At 34.3% G+C, this 18881-nt stretch overlaps 1 protein-coding gene across 1 annotated transcript in view; it reads right to left on the reverse strand.

The window, feature by feature from the left end:
• Positions 1-9932, reverse strand: part of LOC142344353 (uncharacterized) — a 35871-nt gene extending 25939 nt beyond the window's left edge. Inside the window, exons 1-2 of the mRNA XM_075395941.1 lie at positions 9698-9932; positions 4269-4438 (exon numbers count right to left, since the gene is read on the reverse strand). Coding sequence (XP_075252056.1) covers positions 4269-4359 — 91 coding nt within the window. The 5' untranslated portion in view covers positions 4360-4438; positions 9698-9932. The remainder of the gene's footprint in view (positions 1-4268; positions 4439-9697) is intronic.
• Positions 9933-18881: the final 8949 nt, after the last annotated feature.

Raw genomic sequence — 18881 nt, forward strand, 5'->3', positions numbered from 1 at the left:
ACTGCTAATTGTATATTATGTCAAATCAAAGGAAACAGACTATAAAAACCACAAGCGATCCCCGAAACTATACAATATACATTGCTTGAAAAATGTGTTAAATCTAAAGAGAGCTCTCAAAGTAGCCTAACATTTGATTTAGCTCTCAGCCAATCAGAGAGCGAGAAAGTCAAAACTGCAATGAATTTGCTTTTTTTGCAGCTTTGAGCTTACTGGAGGAGCGATCAATGATTTCGGGCGCACAAAAGTCTGGACAACCGTCTGACATTTTAATCGATGTTATGGTTAAATTACAATAAATTATGCTGAACGCTTTGGCATTTTTCTGATTTCGGTTCACGTTGCGTTGACTAAGGATGTTTGATCAAAGATCGTTTTAAGCGCACCATGAGTACTCACCAACTTTCGAGCACACAAAAGTCTTATCAGAAGTCACTTGCGTCAGGGTCGGTCTAATCAGAACCCATTTTTGTCCAGAACTGAAACTGGATTTCAACTGACTAACACGCATGGCAGGCCAGGAAAATGCAAAATAGTGAATTTTGAAGAAAATTCAAAAAAATATATTGTAAATATTGCAAAACTTGGATACCATGGAGTATGTAGGCGAAAAAACGACTAAGGTAAAGAAAAATTGTGAATCGAAAATTTCAGAAAAGGCAAAGCGACTGCTATAAAAAAGGCTCAACCCTGAGAACAAGAAATATCTCACCTTTATATTAAATTGTCTAACTAAGTTTTGTTGTTACATACTTCACTAGAATCCAAGAACAATTTGCAAGGAACTGCTTAATAGTATTCGAAATCTGCATTGCTGCAAAAATTGTAGCAAAAAAGTTGTGAGCATTACCAAAAACAAGAGTCGACAACAAGTTGAACCAACATTCAAAACTGATGGGGATAACGATGTTTTAACTGCTTATGACATTGAACGTTTAACTGGAAACGATTTCAAGATTTGAAATTTTTTCTGCGAATAGTGTTGGATGTCAAAAATGAAGATAAATTAAAGCTATAGTAAAAACGATGCGTTGAATTGATCTTGTTTTGTTTTCATCTTGATCGGTTGAGAAACAGATTTGCCGTAGAATTTTTTCAAAACTAATAGAATAAACTACTGAAGTAGGGTTGCTCTTTTGGCGATTGAGATATTTGCAGTTTTATCATACATTTTTTACTTTAGGTTTTATTTTCTTGCCTCTGTTCATCAATATTCATGTTTTTCATTTTCCAAAACTTTACATTGAATATAATATGAGAAAAGGTTGTTAAGTTCACTTGACGGAAAATTCGTATCTGATCTCCGAGCAGTTATCCAAAATTTGCAGATGGAAACTCAGAACTTAGAGTCTAAGGAGGCAATATCAGGATTGTATACTAACTGATAGCGTCTATGCTGTAACTTTAAAAGGAATAAGTTATCATGCTCATTTTAACGTAATGTAACTCAACATATCAGGCTTTTATTGAACTATTATTTTTTTAATATTTCGTATAACTATATGCTAGCTAACAATTTTGTTCAGTTGGTAGAATCTCAGTCAAAACAGAAAAGATTGAGGTATGGAGAAACTGGAACCTATTTTGAGCCAATTGTAAAAATTTCATTGTGACCAAATATCGGCACCTCACTTGCAATAAGAAACAGTTTTGTTTACAGAAAAGAATTATTCTTATGCAGGAAAAAAGGTGGGACAATTAATTGTTAAAATTCAAAACCAAATTTTCTTTGTTTTTTTCAAAACAACTTCAAAAAAAATTGTCATCCAGTCACTCTCATGCGTATGTGCCAGGCATATTTGCAGTAAAAATTGCATCAAAAACATTTATTGAGCGAAAAGAAACAAAAATAGGCGTTTAAAAAAGTACTGGCGATTTATGCGATGTTCTAGCCCCAGGATCCATCCGAATTTCTGATCTTGAGAAAATCGGATTGAGAGCAGAATGCCAAACTGATTTGAATTAATACGCGGAGTGACGACCAAAACCCTTAACGGAAAAGCGACAGAGGAACAAATATATGACAGTTAGCAGTCAGCAGTCAGTGGGATGAGCTGATACTAGACGAGCGTTGGCAAGGTGGCTCAAGAAGCGATAGTGATTTTGAACATTGACCACATGGCCTAACTCAAGACGCAGTGAACCGGAGAAATGCGGATTCAAATAAGGAATCAAAAGTAATCCAACACCCAGAAGTAGGATTGCGTATTCCACGAACCGAAACATCACCCGAACCGAAACATTAAATCTGGCCAAAAAACCAAAAGTAAGGGTTCAAGAAAAATCTTGACGGTGGATACGGTTTTCTAGCTCCAGGATCCTTAGTAATATAGACGGACGACTATACATCAGTGATAAAGGAACAGGAAAACAAGAATTAACCGCCGGAAATTGAGATATTGCGAAATTCACGAACGAAAGCAGAACGCCAAACAGATTCGAGACATTACGCGGAGCCACGACCCTATTCCAATAGCGAGAAAAGATCAGAGGAGATAATAGAAAACTTGCTAATGATGTTCGTAACAAGTTGGGAGGAGAAAAAATTTTGAATGTCCAAAAAAAATGCACAAGTCTATACATTACAAATATATGTATTAATCCCGTAAAGCAAATCATTGCATTGCCCAGGCAAAAAATTAAACAGAGATAAGCTGCAATAAATTTGTCAACACAGCAAAAGAGCAAACGGCAACGCAGATCACCATTAAACAGTGAATTGAATGAATCGTTAATCACAACAAAGTGTGCCCTCCAACATTGTCCTTAAAACAGGCTCCTTCAAGACAAAAGTGGCGGCAAATCATAAAACAAAAGCAAAAAGCAAGTAGAAATATATTCTCAGCGCCTCAAGAAACAGAATACTAAAACCCTGACGGCACTGAAACAAGTTTCCAAACTGGATCTTGAGCAACGAATCCACCATATCCAGTCCAATACTACGTCTCCCCAAACTACGAAGAAACCTTAATGACGGCTATGAAAGTTGCATGTGCATTTGACTCAGAATCTGACTAAGAAAACAAACTTTGTAAATAAAACAACTCTTTTATTAGATTCGATAACCAGTACATATGTATTTAATTTTCCGCTCTTCTTATAACAAAATTATAATTTTGTTTTTTTTTGCCAAAGGGGAAATATGATATGGTATTACAGGTAGCGTTGAGGTTGATTAAATTAGCGGTGCCAATCATTAAGTTATTTAAATCTTTATCTACTTCATCTTGACTTTTCGTACTTTTTGTAAAATTTCATGTCCTGAGTTGCAAGTTTTTTCAATTGGTTGTTCATTAAATTTAAATTGTTTATCTGGTTCATTGTCTGATCATAAGTTTAGTTTCCTGAGAATTTCACGCTATTTTAACTTGGTAATTTCTGCCTTATGTTCAAGTTTTTAATCAAATTGCTGACTAAATCTGAATTTATATTTATTTTCATTCTCTTGAATCTCACCAAATTGTTCTGTTAGCTCTCTTCCAATACTAAATTTTGGCCCAGCGAATCACGCAATAGTTATTCAATTCGAAGTTCAGTCTTTCGCTCAGCGAAACACTCTAGAAAATTCATCACTTGTATTCGTGGAGCGAATACCGTCAAAGTTATATTGGACATATACAATTCTCTGTTACAGAATTTTAAGCAATTTTTGGAGTGAAATCAACCAAACAAAATCACAATATCAAACCGGATTTTGCGGAGCGAAAGTACACTCTGATAAAAAATTGCTAAACCGCATGACAACTCACACAGGGAAAAACAAAGCATAGAAAAAGAATTGGGCTTGAATAGGTTTGATAAAAGTTGTATTAGCAGAGGAGCACTAAAACTAAAGAAAATTTAAAACTGGGGGACTTGGTTTCCATTTCTCTGCGGGCTGTAAACTTTTGAATAAAAATGGCTAACAGAACCCGAGCCTGGTCACTGGCTCATACTTATATCATGCCCAATTTCATTTTTCTTACGCGTTATAATGTCCAGTTTTACAGCGTTCGAAGTTTCCAATATAATGCCATCAAATATGTCACAATTGTCAAGAAAAATGATATTTGACCTTAAAAGAACACCAGCTCGGTTCACTGCGAAATTGCACGTGCTCTGTAACAGGTGGGGGGGGGGGATGCAGAATATGGCACTGCGCTGAGGTTCGCAAGCAGAAAAAGAATTTTAGAACAATTATCAGCATATTCGATCTGTTATTACAGTGACTGTTAAAATAATGAGATAATTCGATTTGGAACATTTGATAGGTCAAATAGAGTACTTACTGCTTGGATCGGCATTTGCAGGTTGGTTATGAATCATGACCAACATCAAAACCAAGAAAAGCTTCACAACTGTCGTTGAAAAAGGCCCCATGATTACAGAACCACTTGAGACGTTTATCTTCTTTTTCTGTTATTGGTTTCCTCAATTCGCTTCCTATCCAATCTGGGATCTGAAATAAGGACAAACCTGTTCGGAATTCCATGTCTCAACATATAATCAACGATGGAGAATGCAGGTTTTATATGCATTTTATTCTGATTCTCTCTGGCGCTTGAAATTGGCTATTTTTAAACATAAAAGCGCGGCTCTTATATTAACCAATCGAATGACAATGTTGCGAAGTAGATAACGCCGAGCTGGGCGAAAGATGAGATTCAAATTGCAAGCCCCGAACGCGGAACTTTTTTCAGAGAAATAAACGTTCAGCGCTCGGGGCTTGCAATTTGAATCTCATCTTTCGCCCAGCTCGGCGTTATCTACTTCTCAACATTGTCATTCGATTGGTTAATATAAGAGTCGCGCTTTTATGTTTGAAAATAGCCAATTTCAAGCGCCAGAGAGAATCAATATAAAATGCATATAAAAAACCTGCATTCTCCATCGTCGATTATATGTCGATTATGTTGGCTCAAGTCTTACACACCAAAAAAGTGACATGAATATAAGTCTCTGCATCAGTACTGATTTACAATTTGTTTATGTCTTGCCCAGTACTCATTTTCACTTCCATAGGAGACAAAGTTGAACTTGAAACTCATAATGGGAACATGAGGTAACAAAAAATCTACTTTTCTCCATTTTTGAAAACATTTTACAGAACATAAATTTTAAAGTCTATCATTGTAAAATTCAACTGCGTCGTAGCACCTTAACAAATAAACATTCTAGTAATAAAATTTTATTCTCATAACAGAGATTAAATATATATTAATATTATCCACTAAAAGTTCGAAAAGAGGCAAGAGTTAGATTTAGTTGTGAGAAGCTTAAGCAAAAAATAATCTTTGCAATTTTTTTAATTAAAATTAAGCGGGCGATATCTCCAGTTTTTGATGTATTGAAACCTGCTCTCGGAAAATTTTTAAGTAACTGGGGAAAATAAATGTCATCTTTTGATAAAAATTAAACTGAACAGTCTTATTTGATTACTCGCGAATACAAAACATGTAGGCTTTTTTGCTTGTTTCGATTAATCGGTTAAACTACGGCGCAGAAGTTTAGGTTCATTATAACTTTACCGCTCTGAGATTCCGATATATTTCATCCCGAATTGAATTATTCAAGAAAAGTTAGAGAAAGTTTATCTCTGAGTTTTATATTTGTTGAGCTTGAAAAAAGTTTAGTCACGCTAGTGTTTGCAAAAAGAACGGATAGTGTGAGATTCTTACTCTGTGATTGTCTCTCAACTAGATAGAGGTTTTCTCAAATAGATAAAAGTCTTAGTCAGCATGGAATTTTTAGGAAAAAGTATCAATCCTGTTATAGTTGTCTGCGTCCTTAACAAAATTTATCAATTCAATTCTTTTGAAATTCTTATTTTTCTGCAAGGGGCACAATAAAGTAATATAGCTTAAAATTGAAAAAAGAGTTGTTCAATTACTGAAAAATTTTGTAGCTATCAACAAGGAAATTGATTATATTTATTTTAGGTACTTTTTGCCCCGCAATTGTTGGAACACAAACAACGTCTCAGTCTTTGTGCTTCAAGGTAAGCTATATACTAACAAGGCGGCTCGGTAATGTGAGATCGCATATAAGGTTCCGACCCCGCTCATCCACAATTTTTGCATAATTATCTACCAAATGAGGAACAGATGGAAAACACAAAAAATTCAAGTATTTTTCAAAAAAAAAACTGGTGTATGAACGAAAAAATAGCCTCCAAAGCAAATAACTCAGTGGAGTAAAAAATGATGCATTAGATTGATGAGATATGCCGCTATTAAAAAAGCGAGCGAAGACGATCGGCAAAATCAAACAACAACAACAAACATTAATTACATCAAAAAATTTATGTCCGTTTTAAAAAACAAAACTTAATAACAAAGTCAAAATAGCGTCAGATAAAACTGAAAAAAAACAAAATAACTTGTAATTCGCCAGAAAAAAAAATGGTTATTCACCAGTTCATAAATAAGCTTGGTACAAAATGGACAAAAAGAACAGAAACTTTAAAGTTAGAAAATTCGCTGAATTTTTTTTAAAAAAACAATTAATTTCAAAGTAATGAAAACCATTAGGAATCAACTAAAATATCCCATAGGTTCACAACTACCGATGCTTCTATAGAAGGGAATTAAGAACTCTTGGTATTCAATTTTTATGCAGTTACAAAAAGAACAACAAATAGACAACAAACTAAAAGTCAATTAAAAGTTGCCAGAAGATGCTTTGGAAGCCGTAAAGCCACAATTTGGCCCCCAAAATATGTTCGATTGCACCATTGTCAAACACTGATAATGTATTATGTGGCCGCTCATAATTGAAAATAAGCAACAGTTCGACAAAAAAGAAAAAAAAATGCAAAATCATGTAATACTTATTTTTTTTTGGAAAAAAATTATTTCCAAAGACATGAAAGCCATTAATTACAAAATGAAAAAAGTGAACAGGTTCGTTTGTTCTTCCAAAGGAAGCCCTCGAGACCTGCAATGATCCAGGACAAGTCTTACGTCTACAAAAAGAACGTCAAATATGACAAAATTCAAAAATTAATTTACTTTTTTTTGTGAAAAACCCGTGTCGAAGCCAATAAACTCATTACGAATTCTTTAAAAACATCAGATTTTGTGGCACTCATCTCTTTTAACACCTTCGCTTGACAAAATTAATGTCATCTCAAACCCTTTATTAACGAGACCAGGTAACAAACAGACAAAAGAAAAAAAATTGCGAACTTGAAATTTTTTTTTTCATTTTGGACAGTTAAAGACAAAATTAAAAAATTCAATTAAGTTCTTCGAGAAAGTACTGTCGAAGCGGTAAAAAACCAAAATCTATGTCTTAATGGGTTTAAGTATTATCACTTGTGCGTTATTTTGAAAGCGAAAAATGTGATATATGAACTGACAATAACGTGATAAATTGACAAAACTAGAAAACATGAAAAACTGGCATATACCTGAAAATTAAAAAAAATTGTGAAATCTAGTAGTATTAAAGCCAGAACACCATAATTTATGGCGTAAAACCGCAATAAAGACTAAATTTGAAATCAGCAGAAAGAAGGAACACTCTTTGATTGCTGACACTAAGCTACAAGTTGACCAAATTAAGAGAAAAATGGAGGCAAACTTCAATAAGCCATTTTTTAATTAAAAATCAAACATTTTAAAAGTCAAAACGACCATAGGCTTTCAAGCAAACAACGAGATAAACTAACTTTACGCTGATTAGGCAGCCAATAGGACTTATCTTTAGCGAGCTTAGATTTGAAATGTTCTGATATATAATTAATATTAAAATGAACGAATTTTTTTTTATAAAAAAACCGACTGACGACAATCCGAATTATTTTGGGATTGTAACCGTCCAAAATTGGTACAGAACTAGTCCTGTTAATGTTGATTGTCCATTAGGAATATTTAATTTTTGGGAATGTCATTGATATAGATATTTTGTTAGTTAAATTATCAAAAATAAATGCTGCGTTTTTGATAATCAACGAATAAAGTTAGCAAAAAACGGCAAAGTTTTATTTACAGAGCACTCTCAACGCAAGTTGAAGTGGAATCAGCCCCCTTTTCAGCCAACAAAGATTGTGTTATTGGTGTTTGGGTTGCACTTCCTGCAAATTTAGTCAGAGTGGACTAAAGAAAATTATTTCGTGCAGTTTTTGGTGAAAATGTCTGAATTTTGTGAAAATTTTAGTCGAAATTTGTGACAAAAAAATTCAATGAAAGTAGCCGACAATATATTTTGTCTTTAAACGTAAAATTGACAACATTTTCTTGAAAAATTTCGTTAAGTTTCATCAAAATTGGCGAAATTTTAGTCAAAAATTCCGAAAAAAGGTGAATGAAATCAACGAAATTCACTCTATTTTCTCGAAAGTTTAAACATCGATATCTCACTGTCAAAAACGAAAATCAAAATAATCTTTTTAATACCATATTTTACGCTGGATAAGCTTTCTAATGATACCAGTCTCAACTCTACGATGAATATATCGATCGGCCTAAATTGACTGAACAAAAAAAACCCATTTGAGTATATAGTTCCTCCGCCACCTCAAGAAGGGTCGGAACAATTAATAAAGACACCGAGAAATAGTTTTCGTCAAATCTAAGTTAACCTTAAAAAGTTTTAATACTTTGTCAGCACTGGGTTTTCAATACATGTAAGAACACTTTTTAAGGCTTTCTGTTTCTATTTTGTTGAATTTTAAATCCTTTACGGTCTGCAAAAAATTATTTGCCAAATTTGTTGTTGGAAAAAGTTTTTTTAACCACATCGAGATGTTAATTCTGCAGATAATTAAAATGCATTGGGATAACCGATAAATTGGCAGATAATTAAAATGCATTGAAAGCAACATCCTTTTTTAAAAAAAAAACATTATAATTAGCAGTAATTGTGAACATAAACACACTGCAAGTAAGGGGACATTTAATCACCACGCCGTAATCATATTGGTTTCAATTTTCTTCGTGTTTTTTTTACTTAATAATGGAAGAGTTTTGATGAACCTGATAAAATTGAAATAGCCAATGTAGTAAAATTAATTTTGTCAATAACATTTTACTCAATAGCAGCACAATTAGCATACTTATAAACAAAACAAATTCATCATTTTGCTCATCAGAAACAACTCACGGAATTAAATTGTCACGCAAAACTAAAGTGGATTGGTAATAAGAAGATAGGGTTGTATATAGCTAATTACGTAATTAAAGTTGTGAGGAGTTTTTTGAACAGTTTTAATATCTTTAAGAATTGTTTCTCAGAAAAATAAACGCACTCACTGTATTTAACGCTAAATGTGGTAAGATAAGGAGAGTTTATTTCTGAATTTAAACATCAAACAGGGTTAATTTTGTTATTGGGACCAAAAACAACAAAATTTCAGCTATCGAGTTGCATTGTTTAGTTGAGACCGATGACTGATTTTGACAGTTTGTGTTTGGCGTGTTTTTTGAAAATATATTTTATACAAAATACAAAAATTTGGCGCATTCTTGGCAGTCTGACGGGAAACAACAGCTCCACGGACTAAAAAGATTAGTAAATAATTCAGAAAATTAATTATATCAGAAACAACAAGTAAATAAAAAAAAACTTGTGTTAAAATTGGCAGTTTGCGCGATATTTGAGCCTGAATAAGCCTTGATTGTGATACTTAGCGTAAGTTTTTTACACAATGACTGAAAACTTTTTTTCGAGAAAAGTCATAAGAAGTCATAAGAAAAACTTAGATGACTCGACTCACCTTTTAACAGCGGAAACTTCGATTGAAGATTGAAAATATGATATATTCACAAATTCAATTTTAGGCTAATTTAATTAATATCTTATTAATCCAGCATATCTTTGTTAAGTGTATATTTTTTGTACATATGATGTATGTTTTTTAACTAAGGGCCTGCGGCGAAAAAACTGAGCCAATGAGATAATGCTCACTATAAATTACAAAAAATGTTCAGTCTTTACAGGCGTTTTCAAAAGATCTCCGAAAAAAGACAATGATTTTTATGTTTTGAGATTAATTACGATATACACAATTAACCATTATTGAGTTTTACCGCGCTCGCTTTTACGCTTTCCGTTCAATTGAATTTGTTCTGTTTGAAGAGAAGGGCGTTTCAAAGAGTTAAAACTTTCTTCTACAAAGTGAAGTTTTAATCTGTATATATGACTTCGCTTTTCAATTAATGAAAACTGTAGCCAAATACGAAGAACAGCAATGAGAAAAAACATGGTTCTAATAATATCATAACTATACTGGCTTGTTTGTAAAAACAAATTTTAAACTAGCATTGTTTACGGTATGAGATATATAAGATAACATTCGTTTAAAACGTTTCATAACCAGCTTTTCGTGTTGAAAAACAAACTTTGTTTGGTTCATTGCTTTTGATGAGTTCATTTACACGCACTCTACCTGGAGTTAATACTTAAGAATGTAAAGTAGTAACAACTTTTGAGCAGAGATTTAAAATTGGCATCAGTAATTATTAATGAACAATTAAGAGAAACGAAAGAGCGATGACCTCGGGTCAGAAATCATCTGGGAACTATAAAATGAGATTTTAGTTTTAAAAAATCTCAGTACCAAATACCACGAATGATAAGCTAGCTCACTTTATTCTAGTTTTCAGTAAAGAAATAGTTGTAAAAAAGGGTTTTTTACGGCAGTGCTTAATAAAAATTCCAAGTGTTCAAAATTTTGTGCCCAAGAAAACTTAACGGTGCTTAAGAAAACTGCTGGCTCCTGGTTTCGAACCAAGATACATTTGAGCATTTAATCTAGAATCATCATAGAGAAAAGAAATTAGATAAACCATGAAAAAGTCTTGGTTGTACTGACAAAAGATGTATCGCCTCTTCAGAATCTTCAGATGTGCTGTAATTCTCTGAGAATATCTAGTAGTACTAGTTGCATTTCTGTTAAATTTTTTGGAGTTGAGTTCCTTTTAGTTGACTTGATTTGTTTCCGATCGAAAAACGATCGAAAATAGTTTATTCGTGATTTGTAATGTTTCTGAGGCCATTTATAAAATATGAATTTTTTTCCCATTAGTTAGGTTTGTTAGCTTTCTTAAGCATGCATACATGCATAATTTTAAATTATTTGTTTGTTAGAAGGTTTCTAGCTGGGGACTGGCTAGCGCCAAAAACTCAAAACTCAAAATAATGCACTCTCGACTGTTTAGAAATGCACTTTGGATATTAATTAATAATGTCAAAAACTATCATACCAGCAGCAAAGAAATTATAGCCAAAATCAAATAATTGAACAACCTAAACAAGCTAAAGTAATTTTAACATGCCAACCAACTCCATGGTCAAACTAAATTAAACCAATTCAATCAATCTATCCGCAAGTATCAACAGCTCTTTCAATCAATTTACTAATCAAATAAACCTTTTATATGCAGCTTCCCTGTACCTCACTGATCACAAGCGTAATACCAAACAAAAATTTTAAGTTAGCTTTCTAGTTTCACTCACTGCAACTACGCAACTATATGTTCAACAAAGGACTCGAGAAATTCTTGCATTTTTCTCTCATTGAGATTCAACTGCTCAGCTCGAACTTCCTCTCATTTTCAGTCGTTCTGTTTTTTTTTGTGCCTGCGGGTATTCAAATTTATCAGATTTTATCACTGATAAGTAACGTGTCGTTCCAATTAGAACCATTTGATCTAACGTAAGAAGTGCAATAATGCACATACAAATTTGTTCACGAGGCTTCGCTTGACTTTTGCTAGTGTTTGCTCAAGTGGACAGACGTTCCATTGTCAAAATTGGTTGTAAAATTCATGATACAACAACCCTCATTTTTGACTTTAACTATTCTAAAACAATGACTTGCGTTCTGGTTTTTATTCTCTCCCAGTTATGGATGTTTGTTCAATTAAGACTATTGATATCTTTGCTTCTACTTAGGAGGCCGGTTATCTGCTGTTAATGAACACTAAACAACAATGTAGAAATTTGTGTTTTCGTCGTTAAAAGATTTCTAGCTGGTGACTGGCCAGTGCCCAAAAAATTAAAAAGGAATAGTTTGGTGGTTCCTCAACTTTTTGGTAGTGTTTTGTTCTGTCCCCAAACTTTTCACTCTCGATTGTTTTAAAATGCAAAAACTCAAGCTGGATTAATAGACAAATGACAACTCCCGTAACACGTAATCTATAGCAAGAAACATAGAATCAAATATTTTTGACAGTCCAACGGTAATTTGTCTATTAAAACTAATTAATCGTTCAAACAAAACTAAACTAATTTAATCAATCAATGTGCAAGTATCCACATTCAATCAACTTATTCACCCAAATAACACTAATAAATGTTGCCTTGCAGTAGCTCTGTTACTGGTCAGAAACTTATACTCTTAACCGAATCTTTTAGTTAGCTTTATATTTTCAGTCGCCACAACGACGTAACTATAACTTCCACGATGAGTTCCTGCAATTTTTTTGCACTGAAAACCATTTGCACCGCGCGAGCATTTCCTCTCTCTCCCTCTCTCTCACACTTTCACCAGCCATAAGTTAGATGTCGTTTCAGTTAGGATATTTTGACCTACCGCATATGTTTTTGCTTATTTCATGCAAATCTTTGCACAAGCAGACTGAAGTTCCGTGTACAAGTTGATTTGGCAACTTCAAGATACAACAAAACTCACGTTTCATGCTTAAAATTTTTATAAACAAAAACTTGCATTTTGGTTTCTATTCTTTTCCATGTATGAATGTTTGCAGGTTTATCTCATAGGTAACTTTGTTTTCACTTGGGAGGAAACAATAAATTAATTTAACCAAATTTCAACAACCATGATGATTAACACAATGACTAAAAAAGTGGGAAAACCTAATTTCTCCTACTCATTTTTCTTGTAGGACATTTCTCTGCATTAAAACATTCACAATTAAAATTACCCAAGTTAAAAGATTAACGTTTTAGTGAGGTCTTTGACAAGCATTAGTCTCCAGTTGTTATTTTGCCTTTGTTTAAACGGAAAAAATATACAGATGGAAAGTACTTGAAAAGTTATGCTTTTTTCATACTCAACTGTCCAAGTATGGACCAGTTCAAATTGGCGCCAAATTGGACGCCATGAAGTACGTTTTCAACGATTTGTTGGAAAGGTGGTGAAAGTTCAGAAGGTGTATTTTGAACAAATAATTTGCTCTCATAAAAAAATCTGCCGAACAACCTTTACATTATTTTGTATGTTTCAGTCTTTTCTCCAAAAGCAAGAGTTTTTCCTATCTCAAACAGCAAACTTACTGTGTAAATCGTTACCACCACACAAAACTCGGCTCTGGAATATTTAGTTTTACAATTTGCCCACCGTTTCAAATGCTACAATCCCTTGAGGCAATCGATTTTCTACAGGTTAGATTAAACTTTTGCGTTCGCCTTATTTTTACTAGATAAAATCAATCTGACTGACAAAATTTGAAGACAATATCAACAATAATCTTTTGCATTCTTTCCCAAATCTTGCAATCAGATTTCAACCCTAAGTTATCAATCCAATGGATGCTCTCGATAATTTTCTTTTGAAATTTGCTTCAAAACTACAGTTATTAATTTTTTTCAATTCCGTGCGGCAATCTTTCAACAGACTTATTGCTTTACTCAATTATGTAATGGTTCCTAACAAGCTTAACAGTTCTACATAAAAAACGAAAAACAGAATACACAAAATTACACCATGAAAGTATCAGGTTTTGAAAATGTAAAATCTTTGCTCCTACAACGCGTGACTCAAAAATTTTTGGTAATTTTTTTTATTTATAGCCTGCTTCGTGTTTCCCTACACAAAGATTATCACGAAACCTTTTTTACGTCGACTTTCAAAAAACTATCCGTTTCAACATTTCAAACAACCTTCGGTATATTATTTGGCAGTTTTATGCAACAAACAATTCCACCTTCCTACCTCCTCGATCATTCATCTCGCAAATTATACAATAATTTTTTTCTTTCCCTTCTGTACTTTCAGGACTTCTTTTGCTGTCCCCTTGCTTCTTTTTCACCGTTCTATTTTAAATAGCCTACGTTAGAGTGAACCGCTTAGATAGAATTCCAAGTACATTGAACGTAAAATTTTTTTTGCACTAAATGAAAAATAAAAGTTACACTGAAAACGGTTTGTTCTAGTTAAAAGGTTATGTTGTATAGCAATTCTCTAGGAGTCATTTCAACGAGAACCGTAAACAAATAAATCAGTCAAAACAAAAACAGTGTCCTTCTGTAAGGAACATTTGCCAAATTTCTTGAAAAAACGCCAATTATTTCATCCCCATCTTCATTCGTCTGAATCTTTTTATCATTTGAACCATCCAATAAATTATTTCAACTCGTTTTAGGTTACTGATTCAGTTGCAGAATTCTAATTAAAAGTAATTACTTGCCAATTTATAATCTGAACTACAAAACTTTCCCAATAATTGAAGGGATGTCCACCTACCATCTGATCCCTTTATATCTGTTTGGCTTTGCGCCACATTCTCCAATGAGACTTACAATCCGATCTCTTCATCTTTCCTTTTGAATAATTTTTTTAAGCCAAAAAAACTTCTAGATTAGGGATTCTCCAACACACGGCCTCTCTGTTCATCACCCGTATTTACTAGAGCAATAAAACAAATACAAGAGACCTACCTCTTATTTTCTCGTTTTTCTACTCTGGACTGGCTCTTGTGGTTAATTTGCTCGTCTCATTCTGTTTATTTTGTTCGAATAGACTGTATCGTCCACCCAATTTGGCTAGATGCCACATGAGGCACATCGCAGTCAACATTGTCTTGACCAGCACCCAGGGTAGTGCTTGTGGCTGTTTTATGGTCGGTCCCTCAATCTGGAAGCCAGTCTACAATGGATCTATCAATCCGCGCTTCGCCCTCATTCGGGTTCTGATTTTAAATCATTTCGTTCATTTTGAAATTTGCTGGTGCCATCTGATGACTCATGGTTTTTCTTTCTATTTCCTTCCTCTCTTTCCATTTGTTTGAGAAATTTTTTTCTGTTATTTTTTTTGAAGTAGTCCTTTCTTCTGTATTTCCACTTTGCAATTTCCTATGATTCTAACGATCTCCGCCTTTGCAGCTCTACTCTCATATGCGCTGATCGCTTTGTTGTGCGTGTCCTAGGCTCAGAAAAGCGCAGAAAATTCCTGTAGCTTTTTACATTCACTTCTTAGAGTAATCGCCAGTAATCAAAACTTCCGCTTTCGAAGCCGAAACACACTGCTGGGCATTGTTCGGAACTAAAACATCGTCTTCCAGAGAAAAAAATTATTCTCATCATTGTCGCCAAACACTCTGTCCTCATTACTAAAATTGGCGTTTTTGAAGAAACATTCATTATCTTTCTCTTCAAGCTAAATGGTTTCCTTGAGTTCATCAATTCCTAAAAGTGTAACTATGCAACGCTTACCAAAACCCCATTAAGCAACGCATCGATCCCTCATATCGTTGAGTTGCTCATCTCACCATTGTTTCCGTTAAAATAAACTTGATAATATCAACTGTCATTTGTTGCTCCTTTTTGCTAATTATTGGGTCGCACTTTTGTTGTGTAGCCCCTTTCTATCAAAAGGCTTACCTTGAAACAATAATTCATCATCATCTCACAGTTCAACTCATCATCCTCATACATCTGAGGGAATCTGGGCCGCTCTATGTCAAAGAACAACAATGTTTCCTAATGAGGCCAAACATGATTCCTCTGATCGATTTCATAGAGATCCACGTGGCAAATAATCCGCAGCAACAATTTTTTATTTAAAAAGCAAATCGCAGAATACACAAAAATACACCTTAAAAATATCAGGTTTTGAAAATGTAAAATCTTTGCTCCTACCACGCGTGACTCAAAAATTATAGATAATTATTTTTACTTATAGCCTGCTTCGTGTTTCCCTACACAAAGATTATCACGAAACCCTTTTTACGTCGACTTTCAAAAAACTATCGGTTTCAAAATTTCAAACAACCATCGGTATATTAATTGGCGGTTTTATGCACCAAACAATTCCACCTTCCTACCTCCTCGATCATTCTTCTCGCTAATTATACAAAAAATTTTTTCTTTCCCTTCTGTACTTTCAGGACTTTTCTTACTGTCTCATCGCTTTTTTCACCATTCTATTCTAAATAGCTTTTCGTAAGTGTGAAACGCTTGGATAGAATTTCAATTTCGTTGTATTTGTATTTTGCCTGATTTAAAAAAAAGTTTTACAGAATTCGGTATCTTTTAATTAAATGATTATGTTGTATATCAGTTTTCCAGGAGTTTTTGTCAACAAGAACCGAAAACAAATAAATCAGTCAAAACAAAAACCGTTCTATTCTGTAAGGTACAAATGCCAAAATCTTCCCGGAAGTTCGCCAAATCCTTTATCCCCATTTTAATTCGTCTGAATTTTTTTTATCATCTGCAACATCCAATAATTTCCTTTAACTCGTTTTAGGCTACCGATTCAGTTGCAAGACTATGATTAAATCTAGTTAATTGTCAATTTATAATCTGAACTAAGAACTTTTGTTGAAAAAGACTTACAAGTCCTCAAAAGAGACAATTCAGATAAACCAATTTGAAACATTTTTCCCCGATGATTGAAGGGATGTCCACCTACAATATTATCTCTTGGTATCTGTTTGCCTTCGCGCCACATTCTCCAATTTGACTGACGTTCCGATCTCTTCAAGTTCTCTCATCCTTCCTTTTGACTATTTCGTTGAAATCCATATAAAACTGCAGTATTGGGGGTTTTCCAACACACGGCTTCTCAGTTCTTCATCCGTGTTTACGAGAGCAATGGAATAAATACTAGAGGCCTCCCTGTTATATTTTCGTTTTTCTACCCCGGACTGGCTAATTGACAACTAATTTTTGACGAAAAGCATTCGCTGTCCCGAACTCATATCATGCGAACTGCTTCCTTTCGTGATATTTCCGCTTCTGCAGTAGATTCCTCTTCTGCAGTAAAACAAAGTGTCAGGGAAACCAACTGCCCAAATTTCTTCTGCAATATTGGTTAGTTTGAACTCGATAATATTTTTATTTGATAAAGAAAATCTACCGGCGCACTTTATTCCCTGGATCGGCCAAATCCCGAGTCGAGGTCGCAGATTTATATCCAGACAACAGGTCGTCTGGGGTGGGGAGTAAACACTGACCATTTTATAAATGGTCTGGAGGAATTTTTGTTGTCTGGAAATTGTCTGACACTAAGACTGGGAGGTCTGGTCATAGGCCTGCTAGGTCTGATCATGAGTCTGGAATTCGTCTGGACATAAGTATGGCAATTCTGGCCATAGTTCATCAAATTGTCAGCAAATAAGTCTGATAAGTCTGATCATGAGTCCAGAAACTGTCTGGATATCAGTCTGGAAAGTCTGTTCATAGTTCTGCAACTTGTCTGCGAATAAGTCTGACAAGTCTGATCATGAGTCCGGAGACTGTCTGGATATCAGTCTGGAAAGTCTGGTCATAGTTCTAAAACTTGTCTGCGAATAAGTCTGATAAGTCTGATCATGAGTCCGGAGACTGTCTGGATATCAGCTGGAAAGTCTGGTCATAGTTCTAAAACGTGTCTGCGAATAAGTCTGATAAGTCTGATCATGAGTCCGGAGACTGTCTGGATATCAGTCTGGAAATTCTGGTCATAGTTCTGCAACTTGTCTGCGGTTAACTCTGATAAGTCTGATCATGAGTCCAAGCCTTATACAGGAGTTCTGAACATTAGTCTAGAATTCCTCTGGACTATCTATGTCCTAGTTAAAAACTGTTTTGAAGCGGAAAAATTTGTTGCTTTACTGAAGTTTTTACGGAACACAAAGTTTAGTTTAAAAAAGACTAAAAATGAACAGCACTTAAACCAAACAATTTAGAAACAATCGTAAATAATGCAATCCTGGATTTTAACAGCAATTAAAGATCACAAATCAATCATGCTCAAAATGTTTTAGAAGTGTTATCAAATGCATTTTCCCATCGAAAATTAGACAAAACATTTTATTCACAACAGAATTGATTTGAAAACTCACAGATTGCTCAGATTCACTGACAATGTAGGCAAACACTGGAGGCAGAAACTCGTTGAATTCAATCGGTAGCTCTGAATGATGCAACAGTTTTAAAGTTTTCAGAACATTGAGGCGTAAAACTTGACAGAACATGGTGCCATCGCTTTCAAAAAAGAAGAAAATTTTCCCCATCACAAGCGAATTATTCTTACTTAATTGTACGAATTAATCTGCATTTCTATTTTGACTGTACGCGGCGGAGTCCAGATACAATTGATTATCCTTAAACCGACAAAAAACTCTTGCGTTACTGTTTTCTTTGACAAAACGGCTGAACAGAAATAAACGCTTTTAGTAATGTTTGTAGCAATGCTTGAGATACGCATCATATCAAAAAATGAGCCCAATCGGTGCACTCTTCAAGGAGTTATAGCAAACTAAAGGTACCGTACCAAATGAGCCCCGAGGAGAGATACACCACATTCAGAGCTAAAATTGACCTTCAGAACTTCAAAAAACGGCATATAAAATATATATGGCAACAATCCACATTATCAGACGAACGTAAAGGCCAACTATCGGGTCTAAATTCGCCTGTTTTGTTGGTCTAACATGTACATACACGAAATCTACCGGACACGAATTGGTCAAAATTGAGGTGTGTTTCCTGGCCAAATTCTCGAAAACGGCTGAAAGAAACAAAACGCTATTTACAGGGATTCAAGTACGGCTCAAGCTGAGTTCAAATCAACAAACAGATCAAAAATCGGTTCACTCAACGAGGAGATATTCCAACATAAATGTACCGTACCAAATGAGCAAAAAAGCAGAGTACTCCGGCTGCAGAGCCAAAATTGAACGTCTAAGCCTGCGAAAACGCTATATAAAGTATAAATATTCGGAATGTAC

The sequence above is a fragment of the Convolutriloba macropyga genome, chromosome 8 (assembly GCF_964194025.1).
Source record: "Convolutriloba macropyga chromosome 8, txConMacr16.3, whole genome shotgun sequence".
Lineage (NCBI taxonomy): Eukaryota > Metazoa > Xenacoelomorpha > Acoela > Convolutidae > Convolutriloba > Convolutriloba macropyga.